This window comes from Palaemon carinicauda, chromosome 8 (genome assembly GCF_036898095.1).
Source record: "Palaemon carinicauda isolate YSFRI2023 chromosome 8, ASM3689809v2, whole genome shotgun sequence".
NCBI classification, from domain to species: Eukaryota; Metazoa; Arthropoda; class Malacostraca; order Decapoda; family Palaemonidae; genus Palaemon; species Palaemon carinicauda.
In genome coordinates this window covers 161,513,371-161,531,572 of record NC_090732.1, presented here as the reverse complement: position 1 = coordinate 161,531,572, position 18,202 = coordinate 161,513,371, and the positions used below count along the sequence as shown (strand labels likewise).

Below are 18,202 nucleotides of genomic sequence, written 5' to 3'. Positions count from 1 at the left end.
AAGTCATTAGGGCTTAGATCTGAATTAATTTCTCGTTTACGTTAAATTATAAAGGTGAGCTGTATAAATATAACCATGAGTGTTCATAGATGACTTTAAAATTAATTGGTTTTCAAAAGTCGATTACATTCAACACAGATGGAAATAACAGGCTTAAAAGTCTAGCGTTTGGGGGATGTTTTTAATATAGTTCGAAACGTTAATTATTATAAGTCTCAACAAAATAATTTTCAAAGTATCCAAATATTTTTCCCATAACTCATAACTAATTCATGATTACATTTTTGAAATATTATTGCTTGAGCTTCGTCGTGATAAGTATGTTACTGTATGTTAAGGCATATGTGGATAAAATGTTACAAAACCAAATTATAATTGCATACATGGCAACTGTCACGCGCAGTTACCAAACTCTCAATTATTGGCAAAAGAAAAAACTATTAACTATTAACAATCCAGACTGTGTGTGACTGTAGTCTATACTAAAATGGATATTAATCTATACCTAGCTATACTGAGGAGCCCATAATTCAGCTTCTGGTACCAGTAATTTCAAGCCTCGTTAAAAGGTCAATTCAATTCATTCCTTTTCGGATAGTGGTGGCTTATTGGAAAAGTCCCTGCCTGGTGACCTGCCTGACTGGGGTTCGAGTCCCGCTCAAGCTAGATAGTTTCTATTAGTGTCTGCAACCTCACCATCCTTGTGAGTTAAGGGGGAGCCTATAGGGCTACTTATTTGCTTGAGTCATCAATAGCCATTATCTACCGGCCTTCCTTAGTCCTAGCTTGGGTTGAGAGGGGCTTGGGCGCTGGTCATATGTATATATGGCCAGTCTCTATGGCATTGTCCTTCTAGTTAGGACATTGGCACTCTCCCTTGTCTCTGCCATTCATGAGCAGCCTTTAATTGGCACTGAACGATAACTTATGTCATAATTGATTTATATTTTACACTTTGTCCTAACCTCGAATATTTACATCTCCTTTTTACTTAAAATGAGCAAAACCTTGAAAAACTGTAGTTTCAATTCAATAATGATTAAATTAGTTACTCGTTTTTTATTTTTGATTATTGCGATGGGTTATAAACCCATTTAGGAAATTAGTTATCTTAAATACCTAGGTTTATATATAACTAAAATTAATAAACACAAAACAAATAAGGATAAGTAAAGTAGTTTATGCTTTTAAATGTTTATGAAATGAGGTACTTACATTAATAATATAATATGAATAAATAAGATTATTTAATGCATTAGTACCAACCTTTCACAGTAGGACAGACGCTTTACAAAGATTTGAACCAAATAAATAAGAAAACATTAATGCATATTCATCACAGAATTTATCTAGTGCAAAGTACATTAATTCTCTCTCTCTCTCTCTCTCTCTCTCTCTCTCTCTCTCTCTCTCTCTCTCTCTCTCTCTCTCTCTCTCAGTTAACGTGAAACTTCTACACATTTGAATTATAATAATGTCAATCTCTCTCTCTCTCTCTCTCTCTCTCTCTCTCTCCCTCTCTCTCTCCCTTCTACACAATTGGATTAGAACATTGTTGTGCAGTGAGTGATTATGTTTATCAACAAATAATCGAAATAACTACAGTAAAGTCCACACTAAACATAAATCAGTATGAAATAGTAATGCCCCAAAAAGGTGAATATTCATTAGTGATATAAATAACCTCTGAAAAAGATTATGAACGTATTCAAATTGCTATGGAAGAAATAGATTTTTTCAATGATAAAACTCTCTCTGTGAAGAGTGGCATCGAAGGATCGTTAATCAGTGGTGAACTTTTTTTTAAATTATTGGTGTTTTATAGGGCCTTTGCCTTGGACAACGGCGTATTAGAACTATATTCGGGGTCTAGAAGATATCCTTGCTCTAAAATGACGCGTTTTGAACATCTGTATAGACTACAGATGTGCTTTCCGAGTGGGGCTACCTTAACGTGGTGAAAAGGTGTATGTGTCGCCATGATCAGCAAGGCTGTACTAGTCAGGGCCACCTATACATGGTTAGTTTTCTGTGAATGATCAGACTGAAGACCTCCACTATCACCATTCCGGACTAGCCAGTGTGCTGATGAAAACTGGCCAAACCCCAGGCATGAGTATTGAAAATATCCGAGGCCTTTGTTATGCAGTGGACTAGAAACGTCTGTATTTGTTGTTGTTATTGTTGTTGACGGGGCAGTGTCAGGCCGTGCAATAGCAATGAGAGGATGGGCAGAAGGAAGGACGTGCAAGCAGTTGATTGGTGCACCAGTTGTCGATGTCTGGTAGTATTTGCCATAATCCAACTCCTTTACAATTCACTCTGTAAAAGAAAACACACAGATACACAGTTAAGGGCCACATTGATTAATAATAAGGGGAAGACATTCATTTTATAATTATACTATTATGTTTTGAATCATTAAATAAAGTTAAAGATAATATTGTGAATCCCTGATCCTTTTCTGTTTAGTATTTATTTGGAATGGACAATTGTTACGATTTTCCTCCTAAGACACATGTACTGTGGTGGCCTACAAATCTTGATTCGTAGGCTGTTTATGTATTACTTTGTATGATGGATTTATTGATTTTTTATCAGCTTTGGATGTGCATTTATTCATTTATCAGCTGTATTTCAATCCTTTGAAAATCCTGATATTGCTGATGCTTATATAAGGATTTTGAACGGACTGATCTTAGATGAGGATTCTTAGCTAACCATCCCCTGAAACAGCACACTATGAGCTAAATCAGCTTTTTTTTTTTTTTTTTTTTTTTTTTTTTTTTATAATACGACAACCTTGCAGGTAAAAGCCTTGCTTTTCACTCCATTGATTGCCCCATAAGTATTTACTTGTTTTCAGCCTTCACTGAATTATATGGTATCTTAATGTTCGGCAGTTCCTAGCATCTTGCTATGTACAATTGTTTTGATACAGAGGCTGTTTCCATTTATTTTTGTAAAACTGAGAATTGTTATAGACTTGGTAGTGACGTGAGTTCTTAACGCAGACTCGGGGACCAGCAAGTTTAAGGAATGGCCAGGGTATTACCTGTCCCATTGCAAACAATTAGCATAGTTTGGAAATATATTCTGGGCTATATATCCTTGGAGTGATGCCTCTTATATGAGAGGCTCTCCATCTGAATTTGTAGAAGGCCTGGCCATCATTTTCAGTTTCCTATCATCTCTGTGTTCCACTCCGTCAGGAATTAAATGATGGTAACTCCCTTATGGAGTATAGTTGTTCTCCCTCTGTAGATGTTCCTGCTCTAAACCGTTAAAGTAAGTGTAGGGTGGTTACTCGAATATCTTGCTTGATTTAGTAATACAGACATCTGACAATACTCGCCTACATATTAATATTCTCAAGGTAGTGTCAGCACTGCTGGCTCTGTTATCATTCGAGAATCTTTAGATGAGTCACTCTGTCTTGAATATTGTAAGAAAAATAATGTGGTCAAGTGTGCCAAGAGGCAAGGATGAATAACTACTCTGCTCTCTTGTATATTGGAGAGGTAGGTGCAAAAGTAGGATACACTTTCTGCCTCATTATGGTTTCATGATCATACGAGTTGATAGGACAAAATAACCTCTTATTTTCTTGACCTCTAACATAAGGATCAGAAATCGTACTACCTCAGGTTTGGTGCACTACTCATCATGAGTTAGGAACTTGTCCCAATCACTTGTCTCCCAGAGAACTCGTTTATCCAAGTCCTTGGTCAAGTGTCTGGTCCTGACAAGTTGCCTGGCCTCCTTCTCTTTCAGGTCGTTGTTCACAAGTCTTGGGAATCTTTCCTTACAGGACGTATAAATATGTTGTGGTGGTCTAATTGGCCCTGACAGGTGATTGCCAGACTGGGGTTAGTCTCTCGCTCAAATTCGTTAGTTCTTTTGGTCACTGCAACCTCGCAATCCTTGAGAGCTAAGGGTGGGTGGTTTTGTGGAGCCTATAGATCTATCTGCTGAGTCATCAGCAGCCATTGCCTGGCCCTCATTGGTCCTTGCTTGAGGGGAGAGGGGGCTTGGATGCTGATCTTATGTATATATGGCCAGTCTCTAGGGCATTTTTCTTCTAGCTAGGACAATGTTACTGTCCCTTGCCTCTGCCACTCATGAGTGGCCTTTAAACCTTTAAAATGTATGTATGTAGGTGCGTGCGTTGTCTTCATACAAAGCTCTATCATTTCTATCATAGGAATCATAAGAATTAGTCTTTATGGTAGGAATATATATCTGGGTGTAAAAATTTTAGAATATTGAGAGAAAAATATACAGTAAGGTTCTCTTTAAACTTGAAGATCAAAATATAGAAGCTTTATGGTATACTTACGGTCTTATCCCTGATGCATTTACTTCATTATCCGTTATTCCTTCTTTTTCTTCTTCTTCTTTCCATAATTGAGTGTTCAGCCTAGGATATGAAGCACACGATATTTGCTGGTTTCTGCAAAGATAAGGGAACTTCACTTAATTTAATCCTTAAACGTTTGGTTGCTAGGTTAAGCTAGGCTAGGCTGGTCTGGATTCGGATGGCTAGGCTAGGTTAGGTTAGGTTAGGTTGCTAGGCTAGGCCATGCAATGCTAGGCTAGCCCATGCCATGCTAGGTTAGGCTAACCTAGGCCAGGCCAGGCTAGGCTAACCTAGGCCAGGCTAGGCTAGGCCATGTTAGGCTACGCCATGCTAGGTTAGGCCGTGCTAGGCTAGGTTAGGTTAGGTTGGGGTAGGCTTAAGGGTTTTCTCTTTCTCTTGGTATCTAACTTTTTAACCTTAACTTCATAATAGATCTGAAGCAAATCTCTTTAAAATCTAAAGATAATGTATAAGCTTAATTTTGTTGTTGAAAACCTCTCCGTCAGAGTACCATATGGCCCAAATTCCTTGAATCTCTCTCTCTTTGTCTCTCTCTCTCTCTCTCTCTCTCTCTCTCTCTCTCTCTCTCTCTCTCTCTCTCTGGTCCATCATAGTTAAATCAGTATTCCAGGTGACTTATGATATTTATAGTACTCCTCTTTTCAGGCAGTATAATAGTTGTAATAAGGAGGGTGATAATTATGATTATAAAAATGGATGATCATGACCCCATTTTCAGGTCTTTGTTATCAACTAGATAATTTAATTAACTTATTTTTGGACTATATATGATCCTGTTAAATTAAATATTTGTTATATAATTTCTTATTTGGAGAACACAAAAATATTCAGATTTTCTGCTCTAGTCTTGGGTAGTGCCATAGCCTCACTACCATGGTCTTCCACTGTCTTGGGTTAGAGTTCTCTTGCTTGAGGGTACACTCGGGCAAACTATTCTATCTAATTTCTTTTCCTTTGGTTTTGTTTTTATAGTTTATATAGGAATTATTTATTTTGATGTTACTATTATTAATTTTTTTGTTTGATTTCTTTCCTGGGCTATTTTCCTTGTTGGGGCCCCTGGGCTTGTAGCATCCTGCTTTTCCCGCTAGGGTTGTAGCTTAGCAAGTAGTAATAATAATAAACATTAAATCGCACAAAGATCAGATGGAAGTTTATGAAAGGGATTTGTATTATAATAATTTCTTCACTACAAGAAAAGTAACCAAAGAAAATTAGGATAATATTAATTTATTTGATAACGATGGAAACTGCAAAGTTTAGGGAAGAAACTAGTGATATAATAAATCATGAACGTAAATTATTAAACTGTTTATACATACCCTGGCGAGTTTGTTGTGTAAAAAATGTGTGGGGGTAGAAATGCTAGATCTGTGTGGTGGCAGATTATCGAGGCTAAAGTCTGGTTACGAATGGACATTAGCTGATCTGGAAATGATAAAACAAAGTTTTTGATAAGGTTTCTCTTTCGTTATAGAGATAGATAGTAGTTGTTGTTTTTTTTATTTATGAGAATTTACTTGGTAACCATGTTTAAAAAAATACAATGATGATGATGATAATTATTACTATTATTATTATTATTATTGTTATTATTATTATTATTATTATTATTATTATTATAATGATGATAATGATAATGATAATGATGACAATGATAATGACAATGACAATATCAATAACAATAATTATAGCTAACGAGATAATGATAATAATAATAATAATAATAATAATAATAATTAATATGGTGGTACCATCCATATATACCCCTCAATTACTTGTTTATTAAGGAAAATAAACGATTTCAACTATTTATTAGTAATAAGAACAACAAGGAAGATCATTGGTCAAAATCCATCTATAACATTTAAAACCCTTCCTGAAGACTATAATTACAGAAAGATCATTGTTCAGAATGCATCTTTAATGTTTAAAACGCTTCCAAAACACTAAGATTACAGAAATATTTAAAAGATTCAAAAGTTCAAAGTTGGAGCAAATGTGTTTATGTTGACCGGGCTGACATAAGTCCTTTTATTCATATATGACATGTCTGTTTTTGACGTTGTTGATAGTTTTAGGACATATCTGTTTTGACGCTGTTACTGTTTTTAGAATGATAAATTGTTATTTTATTCTCATCATTTATTTATTTCCTTTCCTCACTGGGCTGTTTTTCCCTGTTGGGGCTCTTGGGCTTATAGCATCTTGCTTTTCCAACTAGGGTTGTAGCTTGGCTAGTAATCATAATAATGATAATAATAATAATAATAATGATAATAATAATAATAATAATAATAATAATAATAATAATAATAATAATAACCCTTGGGCTTATAGCATTTTGCTTTTCCAACTAGGGTTGTAGCTTGGCTAATAATAATAATAATAATAATAATAATAATAATAATAAGAAAAAATGACGAAAATCCAGGACAGATTGTACATACCTAATGTGAAGGGCTTCGGCTGGCCTTTCCTCTCGTACCAGAATCTGTCTCCTGTTTTGATATTCGAGAACTGTTGGCCAATAATACATGAGAATGTAGGTCCCAAGAGCCCTCCATTAATAGATCTTTCTGCTAGCCCAGCTGGGAAGAGATCTATATCCTCCACCGTTCTGTTGTAAAGAGACAATTTAGGTTTATATAAAACAGTTAATCAAATATTTCTATGTCCTTCACCGTCTTGTTGTTAATAGAAAATTTAGGTTTATATAAAACAATTAATCAAATATTTCTATCTCCTCCACCGTTTTGCTGTAAATAGAAAAATTTAGATTTATATAAAACAATTAATCAAAAATTTCTGTCCTCCACCATCCTGTTGTAAATAGAAAATTTAGGTTTATATGAAACAATTAATCGAATATTTCTGTGTCCTCCACCGTTTTGCTGTTAATAGAAAATTTAGGTTTATATAAAACAATTGATCAAAAATTTCTATATCCTCCACCATCCTGTTGTAAATAGAAAATTTAGGTTTATATGAAACAATTAATCGAATATTTCTGTGTCTTCCACCGTCTTGCTGTTAATAGAAAATTTAGGTTTATATGAAACAATTAATCGAATATTTCTGTGTCCTCCACCGTTTTGCTGTTAATAGAAAATGTAGGTTTATATAAAACAATTGATCAAAAATTTTTATGTCCTCCACCATCCTGTTGTAAATAGAAAATTTAGGTTTATATGAAACAATTAATCGAATATTTCTGTGTCTTCCACCGTCTTGCTGTTAATAGAAAATTTAGGTTTATATGAAACAATTAATCGAATATTTCTGTGTCCTCCACCGCCTTGCTGTTAATAGAAAATTTAGGTTTATATGAAACAATTAATCGAATATTTCTGTGTCCTCCACCGCCTTGCTGTTAATAGAAAATTTAGGTTCATATGAAACAATTAATCGAATATTTCTGTGTCTTCCACCGTCTTGCTGTTAATAGAAAATTTAGGTTTATATGAAACAATTAATCGAATATTTCTGTGTCCTCCACCGCCTTGCTGTTAATAGAAAATTTAGGTTCATATGAAACAATTAATCGAATATTTCTGTGTCCTCCACCGCCTTGCTGTTAATAGAAAATTTAGGTTTATATGAAACAATTAATCGAATATTTCTGTGTCCTCCACCGCCTTGCTGTTAATAGAAAATTTAGGTTCATATGAAACAATTAATCGAATATTTCTGTGTCCTCCACCGCCTTGCTGTTAATAGAAAATTTAGGTTTATATGAAACAATTAATCGAATATTTCTGTGTCCTCCACCGCCTTGCTGTTAATAGAAAATTTAGGTTTATATGAAACAATTAATCGAATATTTCTGTGTCCTCCACCGCCTTGCTGTTAATAGAAAATTTAGGTTCATATGAAACAATTAATCGAATATTTCTGTGTCCTCCACCGCCTTGCTGTTAATAGAAAATTTAGGTTTATATGAAACAATTAATCGAATATTTCTGTGTCCTCCACCGCCTTGCTGTTAATAGAAAATTTAGGTTCATATGAAACAATTAATCGAATATTTCTGTGTCCTCCACCGCCTTGCTGTTAATAGAAAATTTAGGTTTATATGAAACAATTAATCGAATATTTCTGTGTCCTCCACCGCCTTGCTGTTAATAGAAAATTTAGGTTTATATGAAACAATTAATCGAATATTTCTGTGTCCTCCACCGCCTTGCTGTTAATAGAAAATTTAGGTTCATATGAAACAATTAATCGAATATTTCTGTGTCTTCCACCGTCTTGCTGTTAATAGAAAATTTAGGTTTATATGAAACAATTAATCGAATATTTCTGTGTCCTCCACCGTTTTGCTGTTAATAGAAAATTTAGGTTTATATGAAACAATTAATCGAATATTTCTGTGTCTTCCACCGTCTTGCTGTTAATAGAAAATTTAGGTTTAGATAAAATATTAATCGAATATTTCTGTGTCCTCCACCGTCTTGCTGTTAATAGAAAATTTAGGTTTATATGAAACAATTAATCGAATATTTCTGTGTCCTCCACCGTTTTGCTGTTAATAGAAAATTTAGGTTTATATGAAACAATTAATCGAATATTTCTGTGTCCTCCACCGTTTTGCTGTTAATAGAAAATTTAGGTTTATATGAAACAATTAATCGAATATTTCTGTGTCCTCCACCGTCCTGTTGTAATAGAAAATTTAGGTTTATATGAAACAATTAATCGAATATTTCTGTGTCCTCCACCGTTTTGCTGTTAATAGAAAATTTAGGTTTATATGAAACAATTAATCGAATATTTCTGTGTCCTCCACCGTCTTGCTGTTAATAGAAAATTTAGGTTTATATGAAACAATTAATCGAATATTTCTGTGTCCTCCACCGTTTTGCTGTTAATAGAAAATTTAGGTTTATATGAAACAATTAATCGAATATTTCTGTGTCCTCCACCGTTTGCTGTTAATAGAAAATTTAGGTTTATATGAAACAATTAATCGAATATTTCTGTGTCCTCCACCGTCTTGCTGTTAATAGAAAATTTAGGTTTATATGAAACAATTAATCGAATATTTCTGTGTCCTCCACCGTCTTGCTGTTAATAGAAAATTTAGGTTTATATGAAACAATTAATCGAATATTTCTGTGTCCTCCACCGTTTTGCTGTTAATAGAAAATTTAGGTTTATATGAAACAATTAATCGAATATTTCTGTGTCTTCCACCGTCTTGCTGTTAATAGAAAATTTAGGTTTATATGAAACAATTAATCGAATATTTCTGTGTCCTCCACCGTTTTGCTGTTAATAGAAAATTTAGGTTTATATGAAACAATTAATCGAATATTTCTGTGTCTTCCACCGTCTTGCTGTTAATAGAAAATTTAGGTTTATATGAAACAATTAATCGAATATTTCTGTGTCCTCCACCGTTTGCTGTTAATAGAAAATTTAGGTTTATATGAAACAATTAATCGAATATTTCTGTGTCCTCCACCGTTTTGCTGTTAATAGAAAATTTAGGTTTATATGAAACAATTAATCGAATATTTCTGTGTCCTCCACCGTTTGCTGTTAATAGAAAATTTAGGTTTATATGAAACAATTAATCGAATATTTCTGTGTCCTCCACCGTCCTGTTAATAGAAAATTTAGGTTTATATGAAACAATTAATCGAATATTTCTGTGTCCTCCACCGTCTTGCTGTTAATAGAAAATTTAGGTTTATATGAAACAATTAATCGAATATTTCTGTGTCTTCCACCGTCTTGCTGTTAATAGAAAATTTAGGTTTATATGAAACAATTAATCGAATATTTCTGTGTCTTCCACCGTCTTGCTGTTAATAGAAAATTTAGGTTTATATAAAAATTAATCAAATATTTCTGTGTCTTCCACCGTCTTGCTGTTAATAGAAAATTTAGGTTTATATGAAACAATTAATCGAATATTTCTGTGTCTTCCACCGTCTTGCTGTTAATAGAAAATTTAGGTTTATATGAAACAATTAATCGAATATTTCTGTGTCTCCACCGTCTTGCTGTTAATAGAAAATTTAGGTTTATATGAAACAATTAATCGAATATTTCTGTGTCCTCCACCGTCTTGCTGTTAATAGAAAATTTAGGTTTATATGAAACAATTAATCGAATATTTCTGTGTCCTCCACCGCTTGCTGTTAATAGAAAATTTAGGTTTATATGAAACAATTAATCGAATATTTCTGTGTCCTCCACCGTCTTGCTGTTAATAGAAAATTTAGGTTTATATGAAACAATTAATCGAATATTTCTGTGTCTTCCACCGTCTTGCTGTTAATAGAAAATTTAGGTTTATATGAAACAATTAATCGAATATTTCTGTGTCCTCCACCGTCTTGCTGTTAATAGAAAATTTAGGTTTATATGAAACAATTAATCGAATATTTCTGTGTCCCCACCGTCTTGCTGTTAATAGAAAATTTAGGTTTATATGAAACAATTAATCGAATATTTCTGTGTCCCCACCGCTTGCTGTTAATAGAAAATTTAGGTTTATATGAAACAATTAATCGAATATTTCTGTGTCTTCCACCGTCTTGCTGTTAATAGAAAATTTAGGTTTATATGAAACAATTAATCGAATATTTCTGTGTCTTCCACCGTCTTGCTGTTAATAGAAAATTTAGGTTTATATGAAACAATTAATCGAATATTTCTGTGTCTTCCACCGTCTTGCTGTTAATAGAAAATTTAGGTTTATATGAAACAATTAATCGAATATTTCTGTGTCTTCCACCGTCTTGCTGTTAATAGAAAATTTAGGTTTATATGAAACAATTAATCGAATATTTCTGTGTCCCCACCGTCTTGCTGTTAATAGAAAATTTAGGTTTATATGAAACAATTAATCGAATATTTCTGTGTCCTCCACCGTCTTGCTGTTAATAGAAAATTTAGGTTTATATGAAACAATTAATCGAATATTTCTGTGTCCACCACCGCCTTGCTGTTAATAGAAAATTTAGGTTTATATGAAACAATTAATCGAATATTTCTGTGTCCTCCACCGTTTGCTGTTAATAGAAAATTTAGGTTTATATGAAACAATTAATCGAATATTTCTGTGTCCCCACCGTCTTGCTGTTAATAGAAAATTTAGGTTTATATGAAACAATTAATCGAATATTTCTGTGTCCTCCACCGTTTGCTGTTAATAGAAAATTTAGGTTTATATGAAACAATTAATCGAATATTTCTGTGTCTTCCACCGTCTTGCTGTTAATAGAAAATTTAGGTTTATATGAAACAATTAATCGAATATTTCTGTGTCTTCCACCGTCTTGCTGTTAATAGAAAATTTAGGTTTATATGAAACAATTAATCGAATATTTCTGTGTCTCCACCGTCTTGCTGTTAATAGAAAATTTAGGTTTATATGAAACAATTAATCGAATATTTCTGTGTCCCCACCGTCTTGCTGTTAATAGAAAATTTAGGTTTATATGAAACAATTAATCGAATATTTCTGTGTCTTCCACCGTCTTGCTGTTAATAGAAAATTTAGGTTTATATGAAACAATTAATCGAATATTTCTGTGTCCTCCACCGTCTTGCTGTTAATAGAAAATTTAGGTTTATATGAAACAATTAATCGAATATTTCTGTGTCTTCCACCGTCTTGCTGTTAATAGAAAATTTAGGTTTATATGAAACAATTAATCGAATATTTCTGTGTCCTCCACCGTCTTGCTGTTAATAGAAAATTTAGGTTTATATGAAACAATTAATCGAATATTTCTGTGTCCTCCACCGTCTTGCTGTTAATAGAAAATTTAGGTTTATATGAAACAATTAATCGAATATTTCTGTGTCTTCCACCGTCTTGCTGTTAATAGAAAATTTAGGTTTATATGAAACAATTAATCGAATATTTCTGTGTCCTCCACCGTCTTGCTGTTAATAGAAAATTTAGGTTTATATGAAACAATTAATCGAATATTTCTGTGTCTCCACCGTCTTGCTGTTAATAGAAAATTTAGGTTTATATGAAACAATTAATCGAATATTTCTGTGTCCTCCACCGTCTTGCTGTTAATAGAAAATTTAGGTTTATATGAAACAATTAATCGAATATTTCTGTGTCTTCCACCGTCTTGCTGTTAATAGAAAATTTAGGTTTATATGAAACAATTAATCGAATATTTCTGTGTCTTCCACCGTCTTGCTGTTAATAGAAAATTTAGGTTTATATGAAACAATTAATCGAATATTTCTGTGTCTTCCACCGTCTTGCTGTTAATAGAAAATTTAGGTTTATATGAAACAATTAATCGAATATTTCTGTGTCTCCACCGTCTTGCTGTTAATAGAAAATTTAGGTTTATATGAAACAATTAATCGAATATTTCTGTGTCCTCCACCGTCTTGCTGTTAATAGAAAATTTAGGTTTATATGAAACAATTAATCGAATATTTCTGTGTCCCCACCGTCTTGCTGTTAATAGAAAATTTAGGTTTATATGAAACAATTAATCGAATATTTCTGTGTCCCCACCGTCTTGCTGTTAATAGAAAATTTAGGTTTATATGAAACAATTAATCGAATATTTCTGTGTCTTCCACCGTCTTGCTGTTAATAGAAAATTTAGGTTTATATGAAACAATTAATCGAATATTTCTGTGTCTCCACCGTCTTGCTGTTAATAGAAAATTTAGGTTTATATGAAACAATTAATCGAATATTTCTGTGTCCTCCACCGTCTTGCTGTTAATAGAAAATTTAGGTTTATATGAAACAATTAATCGAATATTTCTGTGTCCTCCACCGTCTTGCTGTTAATAGAAAATTTAGGTTTATATGAAACAATTAATCGAATATTTCTGTGTCCTCCACCGTCTTGCTGTTAATAGAAAATTTAGGTTTATATGAAACAATTAATCGAATATTTCTGTGTCCTCCACCGTCTTGCTGTTAATAGAAAATTTAGGTTTATATGAAACAATTAATCGAATATTTCTGTGTCTTCCACCGTCTTGCTGTTAATAGAAAATTTAGGTTTATATGAAACAATTAATCGAATATTTCTGTGTCCTCCACCGTCTTGCTGTTAATAGAAAATTTAGGTTTATATGAAACAATTAATCGAATATTTCTGTGTCTTCCACCGTCTTGCTGTTAATAGAAAATTTAGGTTTATATGAAACAATTAATCGAATATTTCTGTGTCTTCCACCGTCTTGCTGTTAATAGAAAATTTAGGTTTATATGAAACAATTAATCGAATATTTCTGTGTCTTCCACCGTCTTGCTGTTAATAGAAAATTTAGGTTTATATGAAACAATTAATCGAATATTTCTGTGTCCTCCACCGTCTTGCTGTTAATAGAAAATTTAGGTTTATATGAAACAATTAATCGAATATTTCTGTGTCTCCACCGTCTTGCTGTTAATAGAAAATTTAGGTTTATATGAAACAATTAATCGAATATTTCTGTGTCTCCACCGTCTTGCTGTTAATAGAAAATTTAGGTTTATATGAAACAATTAATCGAATATTTCTGTGTCCTTCCACCGTCTTGCTGTTAATAGAAAATTTAGGTTTATATGAAACAATTAATCGAATATTTCTGTGTCTTCCACCGTCTTGCTGTTAATAGAAAATTTAGGTTTATATGAAACAATTAATCGAATATTTCTGTGTCTTCCACCGTCTTGCTGTTAATAGAAAATTTAGGTTTATATGAAACAATTAATCGAATATTTCTGTGTCTTCCACCGTCTTGCTGTTAATAGAAAATTTAGGTTTATATGAAAAATTAATCGAATATTTCTATGTCCTCCACCGTCTTGCTGTTAATAGAAAATTTAGGTTTATATGAAACAATTAATCGAATATTTCTGTGTCTTCCACCGTCTTGCTGTTAATAGAAAATTTAGGTTTATGATAAAATATTAATCGAATATTTCTGTGTCCTCCACCGTCTTGCTGTTAATAGAAAATTTAGGTTTATATGAAACAATTAATCGAATATTTCTGTGTCCTCCACCGTCTTGCTGTTAATAGAAAATTTAGGTTTATATGAAACAATTAATCGAATATTTCTGTGTCTTCCACCGTCTTGCTGTTAATAGAAAATTTAGGTTTATATGAAACAATTAATCGAATATTTCTGTGTCTTCCACCGTCTTGCTGTTAATAGAAAATTTAGGTTTATATGAAACAATTAATCGAATATTTCTGTGTCTTCCACCGTCTTGCTGTTAATAGAAAATTTAGGTTTATATGAAACAATTAATCGAATATTTCTGTGTCTCCACCGTCTTGCTGTTAATAGAAAATTTAGGTTTATATGAAACAATTAATCGAATATTTCTGTGTCTTCCACCGTCTTGCTGTTAATAGAAAATTTAGGTTTATATGAAACAATTAATCGAATATTTCTGTGTCCTTCCACCGTCTTGCTGTTAATAGAAAATTTAGGTTTATATGAAACAATTAATCGAATATTTCTGTGTCTTCCACCGTCTTGCTGTTAATAGAAAATTTAGGTTTATATGAAACAATTAATCGAATATTTCTGTGTCTTCCACCGTCTTGCTGTTAATAGAAAATTTAGGTTTATATGAAACAATTAATCGAATATTTCTGTGTCTTCCACCGTCTTGCTGTTAATAGAAAATAGGTTTAGATAAAATATTAATCGAATATTTCTGTGTCCTCCACCGTCTTGCTGTTAATAGAAAATTTAGGTTTATATGAAACAATTAATCGAATATTTCTGTGTCTTCCACCGTCTTGCTGTTAATAGAAAATTTAGGTTTATATGAAACAATTAATCGAATATTTCTGTGTCTTCCACCGTCTTGCTGTTAATAGAAAATTTAGGTTTATATGAAACAATTAATCGAATATTTCTGTGTCCCCACCGTCTTGCTGTTAATAGAAAATTTAGGTTTATATGAAACAATTAATCGAATATTTCTGTGTCTTCCACCGTCTTGCTGTTAATAGAAAATTTAGGTTTATATGAAACAATTAATCGAATATTTCTGTGTCTTCCACCGTCTTGCTGTTAATAGAAAATTTAGGTTTATATGAAACAATTAATCGAATATTTCTGTGTCTTCCACCGTCTTGCTGTTAATAGAAAATTTAGGTTTATATGAAACAATTAATCGAATATTTCTGTGTCTTCCACCGTCTTGCTGTTAATAGAAAATTTAGGTTTATATGAAACAATTAATCGAATATTTCTGTGTCCTCCACCGTCTTGCTGTTAATAGAAAATTAGGTTCATATGAAACAATTAATCGAATATTTCTGTGTCTTCCACCGTCTTGCTGTTAATAGAAAATTTAGGTTTATATGAAACAATTAATCGAATATTTCTGTGTCCTCCACCGTCTTGCTGTTAATAGAAAATTAGGTTTATATGAAACAATTAATCGAATATTTCTGTGTCTTCCACCGTCTTGCTGTTAATAGAAAATTTAGGTTTATATGAAACAATTAATCGAATATTTCTGTGTCTTCCACCGTCTTGCTGTTAATAGAAAATTTAGGTTTATATGAAACAATTAATCGAATATTTCTGTGTCTTCCACCGTCTTGCTGTTAATAGAAAATTTAGGTTTATATGAAACAATTAATCGAATATTTCTGTGTCTTCCACCGTCTTGCTGTTAATAGAAAATTTAGGTTCATATGAAACAATTAATCGAATATTTCTGTGTCTTCCACCGTCTTGCTGTTAATAGAAAATTTAGGTTTATATGAAACAATTAATCGAATATTTCTGTGTCTTCCACCGTCTTGCTGTTAATAGAAAATTTAGGTTCATATGAAACAATTAATCGAATATTTCTGTGTCTTCCACCGTCTTGCTGTTAATAGAAAATTTAGGTTCATATGAAACAATTAATCGAATATTTCTGTGTCTTCCACCGTCTTGCTGTTAATAGAAAATTTAGGTTTATATGAAACAATTAATCGAATATTTCTGTGTCTTCCACCGTCTTGCTGTTAATAGAAAATTTAGGTTTATATGAAACAATTAATCGAATATTTCTGTGTCTTCCACCGTCTTGCTGTTAATAGAAAATTTAGGTTTATATGAAACAATTAATCGAATATTTCTGTGTCCTTCCACCGTCTTGCTGTTAATAGAAAATTTAGGTTTATATGAAACAATTAATCGAATATTTCTGTGTCTTCCACCGTCTTGCTGTTAATAGAAAATTTAGGTTCATATGAAACAATTAATCGAATATTTCTGTGTCTTCCACCGTCTTGCTGTTAATAGAAAATTTAGGTTTATATGAAACAATTAATCGAATATTTCTGTGTCTTCCACCGTCTTGCTGTTAATAGAAAATTTAGGTTTATATGAAACAATTAATCGAATATTTCTGTGTCTTCCACCGTCTTGCTGTTAATAGAAAATTTAGGTTTATATGAAACAATTAATCGAATATTTCTGTGTCTTCCACCGTCTTGCTGTTAATAGAAAATTTAGGTTTATATGAAACAATTAATCGAATATTTCTGTGTCTTCCACCGTCTTGCTGTTAATAGAAAATTTAGGTTTATATGAAACAATTAATCGAATATTTCTGTGTCTTCCACCGTCTTGCTGTTAATAGAAAATTTAGGTTTATATGAAACAATTAATCGAATATTTCTGTGTCCTCCACCGTCTTGCTGTTAATAGAAAATTTAGGTTTATATGAAACAATTAATCGAATATTTCTGTGTCTTCCACCGTCTTGCTGTTAATAGAAAATTTAGGTTTATATGAAACAATTAATCGAATATTTCTGTGTCCTCCACCGTCTTGCTGTTAATAGAAAATTTAGGTTTATATGAAACAATTAATCGAATATTTCTGTGTCCTCCACCGTCTTGCTGTTAATAGAAAATTTAGGTTTATATGAAACAATTAATCGAATATTTCTGTGTCTTCCACCGTCTTGCTGTTAATAGAAAATTTAGGTTTATATGAAACAATTAATCGAATATTTCTGTGTCTTCCACCGTCTTGCTGTTAATAGAAAATTTAGGTTTATATGAAACAATTAATCGAATATTTCTGTGTCTTCCACCGTCTTGCTGTTAATAGAAAATTTAGGTTTATATGAAACAATTAATCGAATATTTCTGTGTCCTCCACCGTCTTGCTGTTAATAGAAAATTTAGGTTTATATGAAACAATTAATCGAATATTTCTGTGTCCTCCACCGTCTTGCTGTTAATAGAAAATTTAGGTTTATATGAAACAATTAATCGAATATTTCTGTGTCCTCCACCGTCTTGCTGTTAATAGAAAATTTAGGTTTATATGAAACAATTAATCGAATATTTCTGTGTCCTCCACCGTCTTGCTGTTAATAGAAAATTTAGGTTTATATGAAACAATTAATCGAATATTTCTGTGTCTTCCACCGTCTTGCTGTTAATAGAAAATTTAGGTTTATATGAAACAATTAATCGAATATTTCTGTGTCCTCCACCGTCTTGCTGTTAATAGAAAATTTAGGTTTATATGAAACAATTAATCGAATATTTCTGTGTCCTCCACCGTCTTGCTGTTAATAGAAAATTTAGGTTTATATGAAACAATTAATCGAATATTTCTATGTCCTCCACCGTCTTGCTGTTAATAGAAAATTTAGGTTTATATGAAACAATTAATCGAATATTTCTGTGTCCTCCACCGTCTTGCTGTTAATAGAAAATTTAGGTTTATATGAAACAATTAATCGAATATTTCTGTGTCCTCCACCGTCTTGCTGTTAATAGAAAATTTAGGTTTATATGAAACAATTAATCGAATATTTCTGTGTCCTCCACCGTCTTGCTGTTAATAGAA

General features: G+C 32.2%; 1 protein-coding gene across 1 annotated transcript in view; it reads right to left on the bottom strand.

Annotated features, from left to right (window-relative positions):
- Window positions 1-2,110: 2,110 nt before the first annotated feature.
- Window positions 2,111-18,202, bottom strand: part of LOC137645531 (myeloperoxidase-like) — a 137,419-nt gene continuing 121,327 nt past the window's right edge. The window contains exons 12-15 of the mRNA XM_068378335.1: window positions 6,832-7,001; window positions 5,704-5,809; window positions 4,340-4,453; window positions 2,111-2,322 (exon numbers count right to left, since the gene is read on the bottom strand). Coding sequence (XP_068234436.1) covers window positions 2,202-2,322; window positions 4,340-4,453; window positions 5,704-5,809; window positions 6,832-7,001 — 511 coding nt within the window. The 3' untranslated portion in view covers window positions 2,111-2,201. The remainder of the gene's footprint in view (window positions 2,323-4,339; window positions 4,454-5,703; window positions 5,810-6,831; window positions 7,002-18,202) is intronic.